Raw genomic sequence first — 24234 nt, forward strand, 5'->3', positions numbered from 1 at the left:
TATTTATAATAGCCAGAAGCTGGAAAGAACCCAGATGTCCCTCAACAGAGGAATGGATACAGAAAATGTGGTACATTTACACAATGGAGTACTAGTCAGCTGTTAAAAACAATGAATTTAGCCAGGTGTGGTGGTGCACGGCTCTAATCCCAGCACTTGGGAGGCAGAGGCAGGCAGAGTTCGAGGCCAGCCTGGTCTACAAAGTGAGTTCCAGGACAACCAGAGCTATACAGAGAAACCCTGTCTCGAAAAACAAAAACAAACAAACAAAAAACAATGACTTTATGAAATTATTGGTCAAATGGATGTATCTGGGATAACCCAATAACAAAAGAAGTCACTTGATATGCATTCACTGATAAGTAGAGAGATTCTTTTTTAAGAATATTATTTCTAGAAAACTTTTATAAAAGAATAAAAGCCTGAATGAGCCATGGTAGGGTACAGTGTATGATTTCCAGAGTTGAGGGATAGAATTTTGGCTTTAGAGTTAAGCTTTATGCTAATCAAGGAAAGAAAAAAAAAAGGAGCAGAGCATGCCTGGGAGATGGGAACTGTTCCAGAATAACTGAGATTTCCTCTACTTCCATCATGAGGATAAGGTCTAATGTCATATTTAATAAATTAAAAGATAAACACAAGTTGGTCATTGAAGGATAAGTAACTGGAATTTTAAGATAATAAGCTGTCCATCCTGTTCTAGCTCCAACCTGAAGATAGTAGTGACATATGGCATTCAAGTTAATACTCTTGGCAAAAATAAAGGCTTTGTGTGGCCCATAAACAATTTTGAAATTGCTAGTTCATCACCAATATCTAGACCTCTTATATTTTCCAAGTACCTTGCTTTAGAAAAGAAAGACTTCTTATACACAAAATGGGCTTACATCTCTGGGATCATATTTTACAGCAAGAGATAGAACATATAGAAAAAGGTTAATTACTTGCCATTTCTTGCCCAGATCTTGTGTGGCCCATACAGAGAGGCAGTGATGTTTTCCTTGACCTCTGTCATCCGGAGAACCCCAACAGTCTTTCCCAGTAGTTCCCAGATCAGCTTAGCAGTACTACCGTTCCTGCCCACCTTCCTGTCTAGAAGTCAAATAACTGGTCTATAGAGAAGCAATCCCCCATTACCCTGTAGTGCTTGACCAGTACATTTATTATACTTTTGTATAGATTTCTGCCATCTCTGGAGATGATGAAATCATGTATTTGTACCTTGATTTAGAGTAAGGTAGCAATAGAAGATATGTGAAGTTTTGACATAACTATAGAGCTCAAATATCTAATTAGCTGAAAGACTCTTGGTTCCCTCTATACTTTTGCAGATTCTAGTAACAATATTTGTATTCTCATTGCAAGGTGAATCTGAGGATAATTTAGACAAGACGTTTTGTAACACAAATGCCACTCTGATTTACTTCAGGATGCTTGAGGATGACTTGAAGCTGAGCAGTGATGAAGATGACCTTGAGCCTGTGAAGACCTTGACCACACAGTGCACAGCCAACGAGCTTTACCAGGTAGGAGGGGCTGAGAGCTTTGCATTGAGCTTGAGTGGGTGGGGCACAAGGGACTAGAATAGCTTTCATAAACACAACCTTTTCCTTTTGCAGAAAAAAAAAAAAAAACAAAGATGAGCAGTGTTTGGGAACAGATGAAATCAACTGCCATTTTCATTAAAGCTACAGCAGAGAGATGCTGAGCTTTTCAAAACCAATATAATTTCACTGTGTTTTCTGTACACAAATACTGCTCATCAATAAACAATAGAGCATCGTCTTTCTGACTTTTTAACTACTTGCTGCATTTGAGTGACATGTCCATTGGGTGACTCCAGGGTGAAGCTTAACATTTCCAGGCACTAATTTGGGTGTAAATGTCACCGCTGTCTTTCTTCTCCCAGACATACCATTGCATAGTGGAGCTGAGAATGAATACCCTGTATGTTGCAGCATCATGCATTCAACAAAAGCTTTCAGGTGGCCTTGATTTCTTCTGTTCTGAATAATTTCTAGTACTTTCTCCGCAGAAGAAATGATTGTAATATGATTTCTTTAATAATCTCTGATGAGATTGGACATCTTGGTTTGAAAAAGTAAACCAGCACTATTGAGTCCCTATATCAGCAATGATATGGAATATTAGTGATCCTTGTACTGTTTTCTATATGTACAGTTTATCTAGTTATTATGCCACACAATATGGAGTACATAAGGCAATTTTGATGCTATATAAATCTTACATGTTTTTAAGTTTTGGTAGTCTATCAAGAACAAGCACAAGAAGAGTACTATATGCACTCAGACAATCTCACAGCTATTTCTGAGGTGCTTGCTGTGCATTTACCAAGTACAAGCAGTCCCTTTTCTACGTGAGTGTGGACTGCATAATAAATGTGAAACACACACTTCATTGGCAATGTCTATCATTTCTGCTTTCTGCATTTAATATGCCAATAACAAAAGCATCACATTTGTAAATAAAACAAAACCAAAGCAAAAATTCTACATCATGGATTTTGACAGCTGCAACCTTAAATTTTAATGGAAATGTTTAGAGAAGAATGTAGTAATAACAGAGAGTAAATTTTGCACATTGATTTCCTCTTTATGTGAATATATAAATGCAGTTCTGCTTTATAATTCATAGGATTATTTTTATAATATATTAAGAAATGGCATCAGACTCGTTGGCTGAATCATCTGCAATTTTGAGATAATTTGTTCATATTATATAAAATGCTAATACATGTGGATGCTCAGGAATAATAAATTGGGAGCTCCTATGGCCTGCTGCCTTCTGACCAGACTTGCCTTTCCTCATGAGGCTAAAGTTATTTCATTGACTAGGAGATCTGAAGTGGTAGAAACACAACACAGCAAAGTAATATAGTTGAGTTTGAGGAACAGGAAGTACTTAAAAGATTGAAAGTGTTTGCAGATGAGCTGGTTGGGAGAATTTTGAGGACAAGGTAAGAGACTTGGAAAGCTATAGTTATTTGACATTAATGGCAACATTTGGTGAACTAAGGATTTATGAAGCTTAGCATTCTTTTCCAAGAATATATGACTTAAAACTGTTTTCCTTTTATTATTTTAAACATTATACAAACATAAAATGAAGAACTATAAAATCATTGTTTAGTGACATTCAGTACACTGACAAACTTGTATATCCATCACCAACTCCAAAATATTTTCATTGTCCCAAATGGAAGCTCAATACACATGAAGTATACTCATTCCTCCATTCACTTAGCCACTGAAGATCACCCATTAATCTACTTTTTGTCTTTATACATTTGCCAATTTCCTATAATGGTATGATACAATGTTGGACCTTTTTATTTTTTACTTTTTATATACTTATTTATTTTATTAGATATTTTCTTTATANACATTTCAAATGCTATCCCGAAAGTTCCCTATACCCTNCCNCNGCNCTGCTCCCCTACCCACCCACTCCCACTTCTTGGCCCTGGCATTCACCTGTACTGGGGCATATAAAGTTTGCAATACCAAGGGGCCTCTCTTCCCTGCGTCTTTTGCTACAGATGCAGCTAGAGATATGAGCTCTGGGGGTACTGGTTAGTTCATATTCTTGTTCAACCTATAGGGTTGCAGACCCCTTCAGGACCTTTTTAATATCTAGCTTCTTTACTTACTACAATGATTTGTTTCTATCTTATTTCAGATTGTACCATATAGTAACACTTTATTTAGTTTTATGGCAAAATAATATCTTATGACGAAGCACATTTTATCTGTTCATCTGTTCGCGATATTTTAGTCAGTTCTGCCTTTTGCCTATTGTTTACTGCTAGTGTACTTAAGGCCAACTATTTTCATTGACATTTATATTGCCTCTTTTTTGGCATGAAAAAGAAGTAGAAACACTGGGTCTCCCTTTAATTTTATGTTAGCTTTTAATAAAGGAACCACAGGCATGGTTTTCTTCTGGATAACACGGTGCCATGTAGATAATATGGCTCTAGTCATTTATCTCATTATTAGGACCATTCTACCTCCAGCAACTTCATGAGTATGAAACACCACATTCCTAATGCAGTTTGCTTCTTAATCAGGACTTTGAAGGATATTGACATGGATTCACAGTGCTCTAAGATGGTGTACCCATGCTAAGACACTTCTAAAAGAATACATGTGAGGACAGTCTTGAAGCCGAAAAGATGTATTTTTTGTCTTTTTTTATTGGATATTTTCATTATTTACATTTCAAATGCTGTACCCTTTCCTGGTTACACCCTCCCAGAGACCCCTTATGCTATCGCCCTCCCCCACTTCTATGAGGGTGTTCCCCCACCCACCCACTCCCACCTCCCCATTCTCTACTTCCCTACTTCCTCTACGTCAATACACTGAGGCATCGAGTCTTCACAGGACCAAGGGCATCTCCTCCCATTGATGCCCGAAAAGACCATCCTACGCTACATATGCGGCTGGAGCCATCTGTCCCTCCATGTGTACTCCTTGGTTGGTGGTTTAGTCCCTGGGAGCTGTGGGGAATCTAGCTGGTTGATATTGTCGATCTTCCTATGAGGTTGCAAATCCCTTCAGCTCCTTCAGTCCTTTTTCTAACTCCTCCACATGGGGATCCCATGCTCAGTCTACTTGGCTATGAGCATCCACCTCTGTATTTGTCAGGCTCTGGCAGATACAGACAGCTATATCATGCTCCTGTCAGAATGAACATGGCATCCATAATAGTGTCTGGGTTTGGTGACTATATAGGGGATGTATCCCCAGGTGGGGCAGTCTCTGGATGGCCTTTCCTTTGGAATCTGCTCCACACCTTGTCTCCATAATTTTTTGTAACATATATTTTTTCTTTTTTTTTCTTAGATATCTTCTTTATTTACATTTCAAATATTATCCCCTTTCCTGGTTTCCCCTCCGAAAACCACCCATCCCCTTCTCTCTCCTCCTGCTCACCAACCCACCCACTCCTGCTTCCTGGCCTTGGCATTCCCTAACATTAGGGCATAGAGCCTTCACAGGACCAAGGGCCTCTCCTCCCACCAATGACTGACTAGATCATTCTCTGCTATATACGCAGCTGGAGCCATGAGTTCCACCATGTGTACTCTTTGGTTCGTGGTTTAGTCCCAGGGAACTCTGGGGTACTGGTTAGTTCATATTGTTGTTCCTCCTATGGGGCTGCAAACCCCTTCAGCTCCTTCAGTACTTTCTCTAGCTCCTTCATTGGGGACCCTGTGCTCAGTTCAATGGATGGCTGTGAGCATCCAGTTCTGTATTTGTCAGGCGAGTATTTTGTTCCTCTTTCTAAGAAGGACCAAAGCATCCACACTTTTATCTCCCTTCTTCTTGAGCTTCATGTGGTCTGTGAATTGTATCTTGGGTATTCTGAGCTTTGGGGATAATATCCACTTATTAGTGAGTGCATACCATGTGGGTTCTTTAGTCTTATCACTTTCAAACTGAATGAATTCTAGCAAAAGATCTAGTTCCTATAAAATAAAGATAACAATACTACCTAGTCATAGTATATTCAATGAAAGAAAATGGACCAATTCATATTCACAGAACTTAACACTAAAGTTTAGGGCATAACAGGTACTCATCACTTTACATGATAACATTGTTATGGCTACATCTGATTATCTAAAATGTCTAGAGTGCTTTGAAATGCTAGGTCTCTCCACTTTTCCTTTCTTATAAAGAATGAGAAGATAAAAAGAACTGCTGGATTAGGCACATGAAAAATACCCAACATGTGGCAAACTTGAATGAAAAAAAAATCTGTCTTGTCTTAATGTTTATTAGCTGTGTGTGCCTGGCCATGAGAAATTAAAAGTGTAATCATTAAGAATGTAGTTTCTGGAATGAAGAAGCCTGATAAGTCCTACTTCATACATACTAATTATATCACATTTGGGGAAATTGCCAAACATCCCGAAGTCTAAGGTTTCCTGCAAGTAAATTAGGATAAAATAGTCTTGTCTAATTTAGAGTAGTGTTGTGAGGATCAGACAAAGCTTAGCTATGAGAAAGTATTCGGAAAACTGTAAGTATGACAAGTATGTAGTTATCCTTCCTTGTGGCTCATTTAGCATTAACTGAAATTCTCTCTCAGATATACAAGAGAATAGATATTACTCTTTCTTTTGGCTTAGGTGCCCATAGGCTTTACTAAGAACTAGATTAAATGTCCTAATTGACATTTAAAGATATCTGTCAAGAGTGGATGACCTTAACTCCCCTGAGTCCTGACAACTTTTAAGTCAGTACTTCCAGGAATAAGGTCATCAATGACACTATATCAAGTCCTCCAGAAAATTACATATCTCTGGAAGTTTTTCTTCCAAGAATTGATATAGATGGACAGTTGAATCACACATATTGAATTCAGTTTGTCTCTTCCTTTTCTGAAATAGCTCCTTCTCTGCCCTTAGAAATAGTCTTAAAGACTTAAGCAATGCCATATTTCCACTGTTTCCCTCAGAAAATAATTCCAAATAAGATTTAAATACCACTGAGAGTTCATATTGAACATTAGAAAGTTCCAGAACAGCATTAGTATAATAAACAATGCTTTGTATTTAGTGTTTATGTCAACATTTCTGTAGCAATATAGTGCTTGAAAGAAAGAAAGAAAGAAAGAAAGAAAGAAAGAAAGAAAGAAAGAAAGAGAAAGAAAGAAAGAAAGAAAGAAAGAAAGAAAGAAAGAAAGAAAGAAAGAAAGAAAGAAAGAAAGAAAGAAAGAAAGACAAAACAGGTAGATGTCAATGGAATGGTTTTGATGTCTATCACCCAGCTGACAGAATTTTTAATTGTCATCTGAGAGTGTTGACATTACAGATATATTTCCACCTCTGAACTTCCCCTTGCAAAGCTTACTGAATTTCCATTTTCAAGTTGGTCAGCCAGGGCAAGCAATGGTGCTGTGGTCAGCTCACTGGTGTTCAGTCAAGGTGACGAGCTGCATATGAATGGGGACATACCATGTTCTCTGCATGGCCCGGACTAAACCTTCTGTTTCCCTTTTTGTTAAAATTGTCTTCTTACATTTCTTGGGATTAAAGGAACCCCTGAAAATGAGGAGTTAAACCCGAAATCAATTTTCATTTACAGCTGAGAAGCCGTTATTGATGCTGTGCTTGCAGTTCAATAAAAGATCTAAAGATATAGACACTGTGCTTCTCTTTCAATATAAGCAGGCTAATCAGTCTCAACTGTTTTTTTAAACAACAGAATTGTATTGACAATATTATTAAAATTGCTATCTTTAAAGTTTTAAGCACTCTAGAATCTGTCTGGTTCTAAAGATTTTTCAAATGTACAGCCGCAGACTCTAAAACTTGCCCAGTATATGTTCATAGAGCCAGGTAATCACTGCTTATTATTTCACTGATTGATAGCATTGACAGTATTTTGACTTACCTAGCTCCAAGCTTGTAGTCTGCTATCTTCTGGATGCAGGATGGTCTGTCATGCCCAGTATCTGAAACCTACTCAGATAAGGACATGGCTCTCTCATAACCCAACTCACCTCAGAATATACACAAAACACACACACACATTTGCTTCTAGAAATTGCCATTAAGACATTTTAACAGTAATATTATCTTTTTATTAATATGAATCAGACTGAAACCATAGACTTCATTTAGCCCACTTAGAAGTTCAAAACGCTTAAGATGACTGGAATTTTCGGTTAATGACTTAGATTAGCCAAAGAACTGTAGCTAAGCCTTGGGGTTGTGTGTTTGTTAGGGTTTTAAAAATATATAATCTATAATAAATTATGTGGTATATAATTTGAAAATATTCTCCAAAGGGGCAAATTGGTCTATATTCTGAAAAAAAAAAGTTTGCTATTAGCTTGTTTTAATTTCTCTAAAAAAAATAGCCAAACAATTCAAAATTTCTTTGAGAACAAAGGCATTCTAATATCTAGATATATTATCTAAGTAGTTCCAACATACCCAAATTTCTTTAGTTATGAAGAACTATCCTGATACTCTGAAACATATACCCAATTCAAAGCATGTTAATAGAGATCTTGTGTACTTTTTAAACTAGAATATGATGGCATAGCTCTATCTCCAACATGTCAGCTTTATAGAAAAAATATTTTCTTATGTCTTAACCCTAACTTCATTATTTTATGTCATGTTTTGTAGATTTAGAACAACCTCACACATATAAAAGTTTGCTTTTAAATTCTGATTCTTGATTTTAGTTTTTTATATGAACCTTTTGCTTGTTTCTGGGCTACCTCTGGCTATGTTGCTATTTTTTAAATACTTTCAAATGTCACAAAATTGTTAAGAGTGCAAACTCTGGGCATTCTTGCAGGTTTGACATGAGCTGCTTACACATATACTGAATTTCCCTAATACATTAACCAACTTAAACTGAAAGCCTGTTTTTATATAGAAAAATTGCTAGTGAAGCAATGCAATGCATTTTACTCATGCTATCCGCTGGTTCTTTTGGCGTTGAGATGCTGTAGTGAATATATTAGTTGTGACAACAGATACTCTTTCCTGCTATAATCATTCCTGTTTTGTGGCCACAGTTCTCCCTCATCGTGCTGAACAAGTTGTTACCTCCCAAAGGTTTCACCACATTTCCATTTACTTTGTTATCAGCAGAAAGGCTAGGGAAGGCCTCTTCTGTAATGACATCAATAAGGCAGACACAGCAAGAGAGGTCAGCCTGTCAGAGCTAGAGAAACAGCAGATGGATTAGGTTGAAACTGGGTGCAAAATAACTTTAATAGAGTCTTTTAATGTAAACAGTTTATCTGTCATTGCCTTTCATTGAAATGTCCACAAAATGATAGAGTTGGGGCTGTTGAGGTTACAGAATGTAAGTGAATAAAATCCATACATTGTCATACTAAAACTACCCAGTAATTAGAGAAAGACAGGACATTTTAATTTATTCATTAAAGACAGGAAAGTAAATAGGATAACATACAAGGTTAATAGAATAACATTGGCTTTCATATTCCCAAGATTGTGTTTCCCATTTGGTTGTATTAGCATAGAGACTAGATTAATAAAAAAAAACTGCTTAAGGCTAGTATAGTATGATTTTTTAATATGCTTCTGGCAAGTCTGTGGCTATTTAGAAACCCATATGCTGAATTTTTTTCATTGTAATTATGTTGTTTCCATTTTTAGTACCAAATATTTTGGCTTGATATTCCTATATAATTGAATGTCTTGAGCATGCAAAGAGGCATAGGAGTACAACAATTTTACATGGTGTGTTTGTCATATCATCAGTAATGACCATGTTCTAGCTATTGTCCATAATATTTTTTAAAATTGTCCATCTATGGACATTTTTTTGCAAATCCAATACTTTTTTGATTAGCATGATACTTTCTTCATAGTAAATTTAAATTAGATATTTGTGATGGTAAAGTGCTTGTCCTAGATCCAAGCTGAAACAAAAAAAAAATTTAGTGTCTGAATAGATTACATTCACATATGACAAGATGATCATGGACTTTCCATCCACAAAAACACAGCACATATTTGTCTCTGTCAAATTTATGGCAATAGATGTATCAGCCACCTCTGAGAAGCTACAGATCACTATATGCACATCTGAAGTGAAGTGTCAGAAGGAAGAGACATAACCATAGTCCTTTTGTCACTGACCCTAAGCTGAAGAAAGTGGCCAAAGAGCAGTGATCATCATGTCTCTGCTCTCACCGTACTCCATTGAATTCAATTGCACTATTTTTCTTAAAACGCTTTATCTTCCCAACTTCTGTCTCAATGCATGGGTGAAGCCTGGAAGTTGTGTCTTGGAATCATTAGTAAGCAAGCTCTGGGAAAAGTACCACATGTGCCTGAGTTTATGGGAAGTTTCCAAGCTTTGATTTTTATCAAAATTCTAGACTATATTACAGAAATATGAATATCTCCCATAAATACTAGTAATAAAATATTTCCAAATTAAAGATATAAGATGTTTAAATGGATATGCTGGCTTTGAAATGAAAGTAATTGAGGTTTTGGTATAGGTGTCAAACATGTTCTTACCCTACATTCTTGCCAAGTATTGACCATCTGCAAGAAAGCCACAAGATAAGCTTTAAACTTGGTGATCGATCATGTTATGAATGGAAAGAGACTTTACCTCATTCTTAGACTTCTGTGTTTACTTTTCTATTTATAGCAAGAGTAAAGATTGTACGCATTTTAAGTATATAACAGAGCTGTACAAATTCCAGATAACTACAATTCTAACATTAGCCATTAAGAGTACAAGAGGCTCAGTAGAGTTAAAAAAATAAAATAAAAAGAACTTACCAGATGTATAGAAGCACACTGGTATCTCAAAGAATATATTTACAACGAGTTTTTAGATCATTTCACTAAAAATTTACCAATACACTCAAGCTTATTATTTTTCTAATGGAGATAGACAGATTCCATATTTAGCTCTGAGTCATGCATATGCATGTTAAAATACAGGATGTTAGAGCTGAAAATGAAAAAGAAATTTCACTTCAGTTGCCTCATCTTTCCAATATGGAAGCTGATTACAATTCCCTCAGTAAATATATGGACTAAAAATTGATGTAGCCTCTTCACCTTGAGGAACAGAAAAACTGATCACACTAGTGTGCAAATGATAAAGTTATTTCATTGGCAGCATGAGCACTGATGTATGCTTTGGAAAATCAGAAACACTGAGTGTCTGCTGTCTACTATAAACACATTGCCTGAGTTTTTTCTTACTCATGGTACAGAGAGCAAGTCTCTGTTACTGTACTGACTGTCTTCTGTGGAAATGCCATATGCCATTGTTTGATTGTTGCTTTAGTATGGGTGAAAAGAGGACTCAGATTGGTTGAAAGAAAGAAAACTTGAGGTTTTCAAGCCATAAACAGCAGGAGAAGAGTGTCTAAGTGCCACTTCCATTGCCTCTTCTAATGGGAAAATGAACATGTCTAGACCATATTGAGATTATCTTTCCTAGTGTCTCTGTACTTCCTTAGAAGATTAGTATCAAAAAATGACTTTAATTGAGAGACATGGTTCTTCACAAATAACAATGCATTTTCCACTTAGTTATAATAAGCCAAAATTTAAGCTTTAGAAGAAATCATTAGCTGACATAAGGGACAGTGTAAGGGAATAAGCCTTTATGAAAGCATATAGTTCTCAATCCTACTACCACATCATCTTTGTAAAGGCACTAGAAAACTAGATGCCATATTACTAAAATATAATTAGAATCAAGTCAGCCCTGCCACAGGGCAGCTTTTTAATCAGCAATGACCATAGGCAGAGTCTTAAGCATTAGGGTAGGATGGTGATATGTGATATGGAGCAATGTTTGTTTAGTCAGCTGTGACTCGAAAGCACAGATTCGCATATGCTTAGTTCTAAGCTACAGCCCCATCCTGGATTCTCAAAAGGAGAGTAACATGATCAAATTGGACTCTAAAAGATTCCTCTAGCAAAAGAGCATAAAACTGGGTAAGAATAAGGAAATAATGAACAGTAAGTCAGGGACCACAGGATAACAAGAGGTAATAAGCAAAAAGCATGGCAGTAAATGCCAGAAGAGGAAAGTACAGAAAACTATTTCTGACATCAAGTGGGATAGAAGTACTACTGAGAGCCCCTCTTTGCAATGTTAATAAGAGTCTTGTGTTTAATAGTAGGATGAAAGCACATGCACATTAGCCTAGAAGTTATGTCAACTACCAAGAAATTTGTTTCCACATATATGGAGACTGTATTCCTTCAGGGCACTCTGTCATACTCAAAACTCAGTATTCAAGCATCTTGAACTGAATGCTTATTGACTATTGAATGCAAAATATGGTTGGTATAGGTGTCAAACATGTTCTTACCCTACACTTTCACCAAGTATTGACCATCTGCTAGAAAAGCCTCAAGACAAGCTTTAAACATGGTGGTGGATCATGTTCTGTATGGAACAGAGTTTATCTCCTTCTTAGGCTTCTATGTTTAGCTTTTACTTATAGCAAGATTAAAAAGCATAAGCATTTTAAGTATACAAAAGAACACAAACTTACATTATCTTTGCTCCAAAATTCTATCCCTGTTCCTTATACATATGGTACAGCTTTCGTGTTTGCTTCCAGGTTCCACTAAAAGTACAGTAATAAGTGGCATCTTCCTAGGCCCTAGATGTAAAGTCAGGAAATGGCTAAGAGTCCAGGTTCTATACAAGTTGAGTGACATTTTTTCTTACTCTTTCCTCCAGACTGTGTATACTTTATGTTAGTTAAAACTTCAGTCTCCAGGACACAATGTCTTTTCTTATTTTACTCATCCAAGTGAAATACATTGTTATATTTGGGCAACTGTTCTCAGTGTACATCTTTTCAGGTGATTTAGCTAGTTCTGTAGGCATTGATTCGAAGCCACCTGAATTCCTTGCTGATGAGTCCAATTGTCAATAAAGGCATGCTTTGCTGAACTAAGGTAATCAATGAAATTTACCAGTGTATGTCTCTAGGTTGGGGCATAAATGTGTCATGCAGCACAACTATGTGAAAAGTTGAGAGAGAAAAAGGGGGTAACAATAAAAAATATAAAACCAATAAAATTATTGATCTTCTGTCTTAGTGGTGCATTGCCTAATGTGCAGTTATTTGAAATTATCTGAATGATTCAATTTTCCCTTTTTACTGAGAAGCAATAATAATTCAACTTAGGCACACATGCTTGTAGAATGACAGCGAAAAGCATGTAAGTGAGAAAGTAAAAGTTATGCACAGAAATACTAATGTAATATTTTAGGTTTGGCTAACAGTATTATTTATTTCAGAACAAAGCAGTACCTGAGTACATATCATTATTAAATGAGTCCACTGGGACAATATCTCCAAGCCATCTGAGTGCTCACTTTGACAGCCTCAACATAAAGGGGATATATCACATTATCTTTGTTTTCTATAATTTATAGAAGATGCATAACTACAAGTCTGGATGTAACTATTCAGGCCTTCCTTCTGAAAAGCCTCCAAAAATTCTCTAAATTCTCTATGGTCTAATGGAAAAGAACTGTAATTCTTCACAACCACAAGGTCAAAATTACTCTAAAGTATTTTGAAGAAGTTTTCCCATTATGGAGAAAATGACCAGCAAATTTTCTAAGTTGCTTACATGGAGCATTTTCTTCCTCAGTATGTTATGTACGCTGTGGTAGATGGTGCTCACTAGGTAGCCACTTACTGCCCTTCATTTCTTCCTTTCTGTGGTAAGAACTCCACATCATGTGCTTCTTGTGACACAGTATGGTCCCTGATCCATTTTAGCTTTAGTGCAATTCGTGGTTTCTCTATAGAAAATAGAGAAGAAAGTTTCTTAGTTTTAAGAAGGGAAATTTAAAGAATAAGCAGTTGTAAGCCTGTCTGCATCTTCCACCCTGAGGAAATAAATTTGTTGCTTAGCAGGATAACGTGGATAGTACAATACTGGTAATGAGTTATGACTCAGATAATAAACACTCCTTAGAATAAAAGAAGTGCCTTCTCCCTGGCATACGGTTCTTTTTCAATATGCTTTGCATAAAATGTTAGTGAAAGTGAAGATCATCCATGGTGGTATGAGTTTGTAGAAGGAGGGATTTCTAAAGGATGGATAGCCTGAAAGTGAGGATTCAGTGAGCTAGGTATGGTGGTATGAAGTTGTAATCACAGCATTTGGAAGACAGAAGCAGAGAGATCACTTGTTTGATGCCAGACTAGGCGGTGCAGTAGGAGTCTAGCTCAAAGATTAGGAAGGATCAATCAATCATCCTAGGCTTCACTAAGAGAAAGAGTGGAAGAAAGGAAGGGAAAGGGACCCGCACCCCTACCTCAAGTACTGTGTTATGCCATCAAGTTCTAAAAATCATGGAAGATTCATATGTATACAATGGTAGAAGGCCACCTCCTGCTTCACTTTAGGTGTGTCTCAGTAACCCAGAGTCTTCTGTTAATGCTCCTTTCTAGACAGGGGCATTATTTTTATCTCAGAGTTATTCCTGATATGGAGACAGCAGCATACTACTATTTCTTATTCCCATAGCAGTAACTGCATATAGTTGATTTTGGGACCGGACCACTACTTAGCAAATTCACAAATAATCTTGCCATTCACCTCAATTCACCAACTCCTTTGTAGAAAGCATTCACAAATGCTATGCAGGCATTTTCTTAGCCTACTGACATTTCTGAGCACAGCCATCAATGTTGAATGCTGACAAGAGCCACTAATATAGAAAGGGTGGCAATGATTGTCTTCATTCTCAAAAGGAGTAAACTGGAGTTCAGAGTTATAATCTCTTGCGAATACCATAAGTAGCAAAACCAGAACCACAACTTAGCTTATTAGCATTTCCAGTAATTTATTCTTCTACTAACAGGTAGGTCTAACCTACAGTCCAGGGGCTACATGTACTTCAAGGTAGCTATGAAAAAGATCTAATACATTTGCACATTGACAATGTCAAGAGATTGGACACTATTGTACAGCACACTAACTCCCATCATGTCATTCTAGATTCAAATTATTTCATTATTCTTCCTTACATGAAAATGCCCTCCTTGTTGAGATATATATCATGTCATAAAAATATGTTGCAATATAAGAGTATAGGTTTTTAAAAGCAAATAGACATTTTACATTAAAGCAACATAACTGAACTATTGACTACTCATTTTTCCAATCAGTTTAAATTAGCTTAATGTATGTTTTTAAACTTAAATTTAGCTGTGACTTTCTTAATGCTTGGTGAATTATAGTACGTCATTTTCTTTTAATTTACCTCCTTTTACATGTCTCACATCCTGCCAAAAGTATCTGGAATGTGAGATTGCCTTTTTATATTTGCTTGTTTCAAAGAAGAATTTTTTTCTCCTTGTAAATTTTGTAGAGTAATTCTTTTATGCCTTAAAGGCGTGCATAATTTGCATCCAAAATGCTTAAAATTTCCCCACATCTTCTTACTATTACAATCTCCCATAGTATGCCTATAACAAAGTCAAATTGTAGCAAATGTGAAGAATATAAATTGTGAGTCATATCTCATCTGACATAGGTTCCCTGTCACCATTTAGTTTAGAAAATCCCCATGATGAGCACACAGGATGACATGAGTGTATTTGGCTTTAACTGTGAGACATTGAAATGATTGTAAGTTCCTTTCAAAGGAAACATGAACCTCTAAGTAAGCATAAGACATTTCTAGTCGATATCCAAGCAATCCAGAAAAGATAATTTGAATGAAGTTATTTTCTTCCAATGGCTATATATAATGGCATATGTTTGGAAGAACCCAGCCTATAACACTCTTCTGATCAGAGAAAAATAACTGAGTATAATTAACAGTTGTGAAACAAGAGGGAGAAGACATTTTCAAAAACGGTGTCTCCAAATCAAAGCACTGTCAGTTTGATTTCTCCCTTCTACCTCATCTGCCTGTACCATGCTCATTTTAGCACATCAAGCAAGAGAAACTACTGGAACAGTGCCTATTATGTTATGATTACTTACAGCTTCAAGGACAGACTTGTTTGCATTCTAATTATGAAAAGTGAATTTTTATGATTTCCATAGTAATGCATTTTCATCTGACTACTACACCTTATTCCTTACCAGACACACTTGAGGTGGCAGGAAACTGGAGAAGACAGAAGGAGGGAGGTGTGACAGAAAGTGAGAGGAAAGGGAAATGAAAAAAGCAAGGGGAGGGAGAAAGAGCACAAAGGAAAGGGACAGCAAGTGGAAGGGGAAGGAAAGGAGAGGGGAGGGGAAAGGAAGTGTGAAGAGAGGGAAACTGGGGCAGAGGGGACTTTGCAAACTGATATAGACCAAATAGAACTACCACAGGGAAGGTTACTGATCATCATTGCACTTCTTGACAGCATCTGTCTCTTCTTTTGTCTATCTGACCTGACAGAATCCATGATGAACAGTATTAGAAACTTTTGTCTACAGGGATTGCCATAGGAATGGTCTCACATGCCCTTGATATGCTTTAGATGTGACTTTGGAGAAGCCAGGACAGTTCTTGTTTCCTCGGTTTCACCTGTTGGCCCATTTCTTAACTGTCTTCTTCTAGAACTTGCCAAAAAACAAATTCAGGCACAGGTAGTAAGAAAATGATTTTTGCCTATCAAGGCAAAGTAAGTGCCCAAGTATTAACAGATGTTTTTATATAGTGACAGACACTGAGACTTAAATAAGAAGGGCTTAGATTCCCAACACTAAAGTATGAACGTTGGGAACTGTATGCTGCTATTAAATGCATTGACTTGGCATAGAGGATCCAATCTCACTGGTGATCAGCTACAATGTCAAGTGCAGCATGAGAGTAGCACTGTTAAAATGATTGCCTCGGTGTTCTAATCTACAGCACTGTTCCTCTCCTGTGGACTCTACCCACTTCACAATTCACAAACAAGGTCCCCTAATGGATATTGTTTAAAACTGTCTGAACAAGCCTGAAGGTGGTCAAGTTGCTGCTTCTTTGCTCTCTATATTAAATGTTATTCTGATAGCCTGAAAGAGTCTAGTAGAGTACAAGTCTTGTTCTGATTACATAATTATGCTACAGATAGATATATGGAAAAAAAATCATCACTTAGGCCCTCCAGGTGTTTAAACAGTTTGATAGACTGTAGCCATTCTGACATCAGTGCCCGAAGCTGTGTTGCTTAGCAACATTTTAATTCCAGAACAATCGAAGGAGATGAAATCCCTGTGGAGAGGGAAACAGAAATAAGAGAGCTGTTGACAGATGATCTGAGTTGTTTCTTCTAATATACTGTGAAGATCACTAGCTCTTTTCATGAATGATAAATGGACCGTACACAGATCAATGAGTTCAGCAATAAACTGGAACCAGTCTCCATGTCTAAGGTGACTCAGGCCATGAGGCCCAGAAATTTCCTCATTTTGAGATTTGGGGTATATTTTCCTAAAGGTTCCAAGGGGAGGAAATTGATCTCGGTATTTGGGAATTCCTTGGCCTTTTGTAATGTCTACTGCTAAAAGTACTTTTGAAAATGAACATTTTTTTGCCTTTCTCTCGTGGTGCAGGTGTGGGTGGGTGTCAAGAAGAAAGCTAAGGTTAATGGTCCCCTGCCATAGAACAACCATTTCTTTGCCCTCCTCCCCCAATGCTGTCATTACAACCCAATCAGGCCCACCTGGGGTAAAGTTAGAGTAAAAGGTGAGGAAGGGAGGAGCTGCCTGTGCACCCACCAACTCGCATGGCTCCTGCTGAACTTTCCCAGGTGCTCTGACAATGGCCATCTGTGTCTGAGCACTTAGACAAGTAACTACATCCCTGGGGAAGAAAATTGTTTTCTGTGTCACTGCTTATCCATGGGAGCCTGTTTAATTCACTTCTAATGTTTCTAAAAAAAATTTCTAATTTAATACTGCTTATTGTTTGGTTACTAGTTGCAAAGATTATGCCTGCTAATGTTGTCTAATTGCATTTTTTTCTCTCTATTTGCAGGCTGTTGAAAAGGCAAAACCTAAGAATAATCCTGTGAAGTAAGTTATTATTTTGGCTAGTTGAAATGTTAATTTTAATGAACTCTGTGCATGGGGAAAAATAAGGTCATAAATGACTTGTATTTTGCATTAATCTCTATTCATGGTGATTTAAAGACAAAAACAAAACACATGGGTAAATCACCCACCAATGAGCAAGGACCAGCTCATATTTTTTTCCGTGTGTCCCTGATGAGGAAATGCCCCAAGTATACACAGTTTACATAAATTAATATGTGCCATCATGAATAGCTGCCAAATACTATTATAATCATATTCAATGCATACTACTTCAAGCCTTTGGGTTTTTTCTCATGCTAAAAAGATTACATTTTTAATTGCAAACCTTGGACCTATGAAAGAGATGTAAATGCCTGAACATGTGCCAGATGATCGCAAGCCACGTGGGGAGGGCAGCACCTTAGCATCAAGGATTTAATGAAAAGCTCATAAAAATAGATTTAACTCAATGGTATGTAGTGTGGTTGCTAACAAAGACTAGTCACTAAAATGTTTTGTAGGACATGCAAATTATAAATAAGACACACAGTGTTAGTTTAAATACAGTACATGTTAGGCATCCTGTCTTTTCTAGACGGAAGATTTTTAAAATAAAAGGAAAGGCTGTCTTGTCATTTTGGTTTGTAACATTCTGGTCAGGGACATGGCTAAGGAAGGACTTGCTGTATTTACTGATTTATTACAGGTCTAGAACCATCACATGTCTAAAAAGTATGTGTTAATTTATGCCAGCAAACTTCCATTATAGCTAGTACAAAATATAGAAATGGAGCACACATTGATTTTTTTATAGTTCTTGTAGAATGCATTAGTTATGTCAAGAATAAAAAAGTTGTTTCTATGAGAGAATTAGCTTTTCTAGATCATACAGGTAGTATTTAGCATACCCTTAAGTCTAAAACCCTGATTGATTTTCCAGAGGTACCTTATTTATACTGTGCTTTTACGTTTCATTTTACCTAGCTGACAAAATCTCTCCCTGTAGTCCTTCCAGGGCCCTCTATAATTGGGAATGTATTATGGTATACTGATCATATGGAAGCCAGTTTAGTAGATGAGCTTTTAATCTTGTATGGTTGAGGTTAGAAACTTCTTTGAACCCCGGCTACTTTTCCATTTGTATACTCTGATAGCTCTTCCACTGTAAGCCTGTGTCTGTACACTTCCACAGATTAGAAAATGGTGCCAATGATGCCTGGGATTAATCCCTGTTGGTCCATTAGGGGCCAACCCCCAGCCCCCATAATCAGAGTACACCCTTCTCTCCAGTATGGTTGCATACAGATGTATGCTTCAGGTCACAAGGGGTAAGCCAAGGGCTGTCGGAGTATAAATCTTGTCCTCAGTTGCTCCAAGTTTAAACTCTTTCTACATGAAAGGAGTTCAAGCTTCATTACTGCATGGATAGAAGAGCCCGTTTTCTCTATATGGGACTGCATTATATCAGAGTCTAATAACCTGAAGTGGGACCTGTCTGGCATAATAACAACAAAACAGTTTTTAAAGTTTAATATACAGTGATCTTCATTTCTAATGACTGTCAATAAATTTGGGTTCTATACAGTGCACTACACGCCCCCCCCAAAAAAAAACCAAAAAACTTGGGCCACATTTTCTGTATGAATGAGTGGATTGCACATAATTTAGAAAATGGTCTTTCTGGGAAGCTTGCCCAGAGACTTAACAAAGCTGTTAACTCTAGTCTAGTAGGTTGCCACCATTAGGTAATAGGAACTTGTATGTTGTAACTGTGTCCTCATCTACTCCCTGCTACTCTTATTTATGTCATGGATAAAAATGTCCAAATGATGCTCTTCTTCCTCTAGATGCTTTTCATCTTAGTACTGCTCTTTGAGTCTCTAGCTAGAATGAGCATTTGGTTACATTATTGGAACATGAATTACAAATTTTCGGTGCATGCTCAGTGGAAGTTCAAGTCTAGTGGCATCAATAACAACTTAAATATAAACATAGAGTTGTGAAGATGAATGTTTGATGAGATTTTATATAGTACTTTTGTATATAACTTGGCAAATATTTAGAAAAATTCAAAATATAATAGGGATATTTCATGACACGTGAAAACTAACATGACTTTCCTATATCATTATGTACACATGAAATTGTAATTGGACTACAGATTCATTCCTTCATTTGCATATTATTTGTATTTGTGTTTATACTGCCGTGGCAAAGTTGAATAGTTAAAACAAAGACCATATACTATGTAGAATGACACATGCTTACCATGTAAGTATAGATATTACAAGTTCACTATCTTGGAAAGTAGTTGGACAGGTAGGAAAAGGCAGAACAACTTTTAATGACACTATAGGTTAAACTACCAAGCCTTTTACTTTGGAGGATATTAGACTATAAGTAGACATTTAATGAGGCATTATTGGGTGTCTACTAACTTTGATCAGTTTCCTCTTTACAAGTTTAACCCCTCAATATTTCTCAGCTATTCATTCAATTTATTTTCAATAGCTTCATGGGTGTATGTTCTTTCCATCACTGTGGGGGAACTATGTTCCACAATTGTAAATATTCCATATAAAGGAGAATAAAGATATACATGGCTAAGGAATGTAAATGCATAATCCCTATGTATAACAATGACCTTACCTTGACCATTAAATATTATAAATATTACTTCTGAGAGTAAGCCTCAAAGTGGTTGTTCCTAAGATCAACAATCAGGCTAAGAGATGTCCAGTTTAGTTCTCTAGATAATGGAACCATAGTAGCAACATAACTTGATTGGGTGTAGTAAAACTAGAGTTCTATAATGCGTTAGAAGAAGAAACTTTCACTTGTATATTAAAGTACTGCACCAATCATTCCCAAGATTGTCATTGTAATAACAAGGCCTGAGAGATGTACAGATTTCTCCCACCATATGTGACTTATCACATATATTTTTGAAAAAAAAAACATTACATTTCTGTTATTAAGACATATGTGATAGTATTCTTATAAAAATGTGAATTGCTTTTGGCTAAAATCCATGCACTAATAAGCAAAGTTGTATCTAACTGAGGTTGACATCTGTTGAGAGAGAAAAAGAGAGAAGGCATAAAATTTTTTCCTACATTTACACTTTAACAACATTGCAGAATGTGGTGGTTGTCTTTCACAAATCAGTCAAAATCAACTGGGATGATGGAATTACAGTTTTATTTGGAAACTGATCTATCTTATAGATGTGGTGGTTTCATTATTGAAAATGAAAAAGAAAATACCCAGAAAGCTTTTCTTGATCACTGTTCGTACTGTTATTTATTATTTCATGCAATTGGTATTTTATTAAGATTGGAAGAATTCCAGGAATTGGGATAGATGTTGAGAGATTTAAGAGTGAATCTGACACAAGTCTTATTCTTGAGGAGTAGACAATCCAGTAGCAGTTATAAAAATCCTGTTGTAAAGAACTGAATAGAAGATAGAGTGTTGGATGCCTCTGCTATGCAGGGAGTGATAAAGCAAGGAGGGAGCTCTTAGGAGAGAGTTTAGCATTGGTAAAGTTAGGGGTGGAAAGGGTAAAGGAGAAATGTTTGCATCAAAGTGTAAAGACTACTGGTCTAAGATGCTGGTTTGAGGAGTAGCTCGGGGTATAAGCAATTCTGACTGTCCAGTTGTGTGTGGATAAAGAAGGACAAAGTTGAAAACTCAAGTGAAAGAAATTAGCTTGGTAGAGTCAAATAGCACTAAAGAGTTCTTATCTTCTAATGAACATGAACAATTAATTGGTATTTTAGTCATTTAAACAACAAGGAAGTATTAATATACCAGGGTTCAAGTCCTGAGGCTGACATTACTTATCATATGAAATTGAACTTATTCCTTTCTTGCTTCACATCTCAGCAAAGTTATTTATTTGGTCCTCCAGATCTTAATAAAAGCAGAAGCTTAAAAATGTGTTTCATAAATATGCTCATTCTAGATCATCTTTAATCCTATTTGAAGTAGCATGTACATGTGCTACAATCACTATACATATCAAATATTTATACACAGAGGGGTACACATAAATCCTCATCCATCATTTTAAATTTTACATTTGAGAATTGGAGAGTAATAACCCATATAATTATAGTTTTTAAAAAGTCTGCTTGGTTTTGTGCACAGACATGACTATATTCCCATCCATCATTTCTACACACCACATTTGAGAATTAAAGGACAAGAACCTATATAATTATATGTTAAAAGAGATCTGTAAGGTTGAAAATAATTGTGGTTCTCCGTATGTTGGGCTGATACTCTGAAATGATTCCTTATATAAGTTTTCAGAGATTCATTTTGAATGGTTTTACATGCATGCATATTGCTGATATATAGAAATGAAATGGATTTATCACCCTCATTCACAGTGATAAGACAATGGGTTCTCAACTGGGTTCTGCCAAACGCTAATCTTGGGGGTTTATCTGTAGAACAATATGATTACGGCATGTTGGAGGTTTAGCACATAGGTGAGATATTACTGTGTGTATGCATATAATAAATGATCAGAGAAGTCCTATAGACTGTTCAGTTGAGTTTTTATTTGTTTGTTTGTTTGTTTTTTACCAAAAGTTTCCCAAATGTGTTTGGCCAGAGGATATATTTACTTTGGAAAATATATCATGGGATGTTGAATGGGAAGATGAATCCATATTAATTTAAGTAAGTGGCCATACAGAGCCCTTGTCTCCATTGATAGTTTACAAAATCCAGTGCCCTAATAATTCATACCCAGTCTTTAATGAGAACTCCTGAATTAAGTATATTATCTTCAAAGGTCTCATGGAAAGTAAAGAAAATTCCAAATCACGAAGCTACAAAGTATCTTTTGTATTTCTTTTAGTGTCATATTATAAACCATTTCTAAGGATTGCAAACATCCTCTGGTGCATACCACAGTGAGAATACGAAACATGTAGGTATGGTTCCCTCTGAATGCCAATAGGCAAAGACCTATAGTCTCCAATGCCACAGCAGAGAGGCAGGCTCCACTCATACCTTACTATTACCTGGTCCATTCATACCTTAATAGCAAAGTACCCTCACCAGTTTACATCATAAATATCTAGTCAATCTCTAAACATCTCTGTTTATAGGCAATTAATGATAAGACAGTAAAAAAAATATTTCTCTAAACAGCTATCTAAAATTATACGGTAAAACTATATGTATCTTTTCAGGGTAAAATAGCTGCAATTAGATGCAAAAGCTTTCAGAATTCATCCTCACAACTAGTAAAAGCTGTGCAAGTTTCCAGGTTACCCCACCCCTGGAATTTAAGAGAAATTACAGGCACAAGCTCAGAGGAGACAACTGAAAGTCTGCTAAGTAACTGCTCAGAAGCCCATGCTTCTCCACAGCCACACTGTGGCCACTACCATTCAGGAAAGAATACACTGATTTTTACATGTCTATGACTACTTTAAAGATTTAAAATCAAAATATATAACTTTGAATAGATGTTCATTTTCTTCAAAAATTAGTACCAAAATGGCAATAGCTAATGGTTGATGAAATTTAGACCAAATTTAGTTACGTGGAGTTTATTATATCTGTAAAGAATACATTTTGAAGATTTGTGCACTTTTGTTGCCCATTATTATCACCACACCTTTCCAAACGATTTATAAAACATATCTCTTTAGGCAGCAAATTAACATCCTGATCAACACAAAGATGAAATAAAAACAGAAAGCATCTTTTTTTTTTTCTAAATTTGTAAGACTTCAAAATAAGCCTAAAGTTGTAAAAGCAAGATGTTTTAAAGAAATTAAGCTACATTTTGTAAGCAACAACAATCTAAAGGTCCTATTAACAAACCCAGATCAAATATGTGGCACATAAAAAGGATCCAGTAATAAGTTTATGAAGGAGAAAACATTTCATCAGGATGTCAGCACAACAGGAAGATGCTGATGTCTGGAAAGCACCATTGTCATTCAGCAAAGACTTGACCACCTTTTGTCCTTAGACAAAGGGGGAAAGATAGAGGATTTAGGTGTGATGACTACAGACCATTTAGTATGTGGCTGATAATCTGGAATGGGATGAGATGTGAAACTATACTTATTCTTATTATCCTTGTACATCTTAAAAACTCTTATTATTATCTTGACATCTTTAACCTTCAAAGGAAAGAAAAGATATTAGGGAATTTTTAAATGTAAATATGTTCGTGGTAGAGTTAAGCAGACAGCTTCTGATGAAAAAAAGTTAAGGTAACAAAAGAAACATGATATTATATGATATGACGGAGAACTTAAGGTTTTAACCCTTGGTCCTGTGAAGGTTCTATGTCCAGTACAGGGGAATGCCAGGGCCAGGAAGCAGGAGTTGGTAGGTTGGGGAGCAGGAGGAGGGGGGAGGGGATAGTGGGGGTTTGGAGGGGAAAGTAGGAAAGAGGATAACATTTGAAATGAAAATAAGGAAAATAACTAATACATTTTTTAAAAAGCTTGTAAGCCTGTTTTAGTCACTGTTGGGCATCTGAAGAACCAAATGAAGAGTCAGTGCTTTCAGCAAGAGTGGCCTCCAAGGCTTTGAAAAGTAACCTAGGCATTTTTATCACCATGACTCATAAAGCAGAGACATTATCTACAGTAAATCTACTGGGACACTAAGAGTATATTACTCTGCATCATCTATAGAATTAATGATGTTGA

General features: G+C 36.4%; 1 protein-coding gene across 3 annotated transcripts in view; it reads left to right on the plus strand.

Annotated features, from left to right (window-relative positions):
• Aff2 (AF4/FMR2 family member 2) overlaps positions 1-24234 on the plus strand; it is a 479843-nt gene that overhangs the window by 377515 nt on the left and 78094 nt on the right. For all 3 annotated transcript variants that reach the window (XM_021152988.2, XM_029473591.1, XM_021152989.2), the window contains exons 7-8: positions 1430-1526; positions 17505-17542. In XM_021152988.2, the coding sequence (XP_021008647.1) occupies positions 1430-1526; positions 17505-17542 (135 nt within the window). The remainder of the gene's footprint in view (positions 1-1429; positions 1527-17504; positions 17543-24234) is intronic.

Source organism: Mus caroli, chromosome X (genome assembly GCF_900094665.2).
Source record: "Mus caroli chromosome X, CAROLI_EIJ_v1.1, whole genome shotgun sequence".
Classification (NCBI taxonomy): domain Eukaryota; kingdom Metazoa; phylum Chordata; class Mammalia; order Rodentia; family Muridae; genus Mus; species Mus caroli.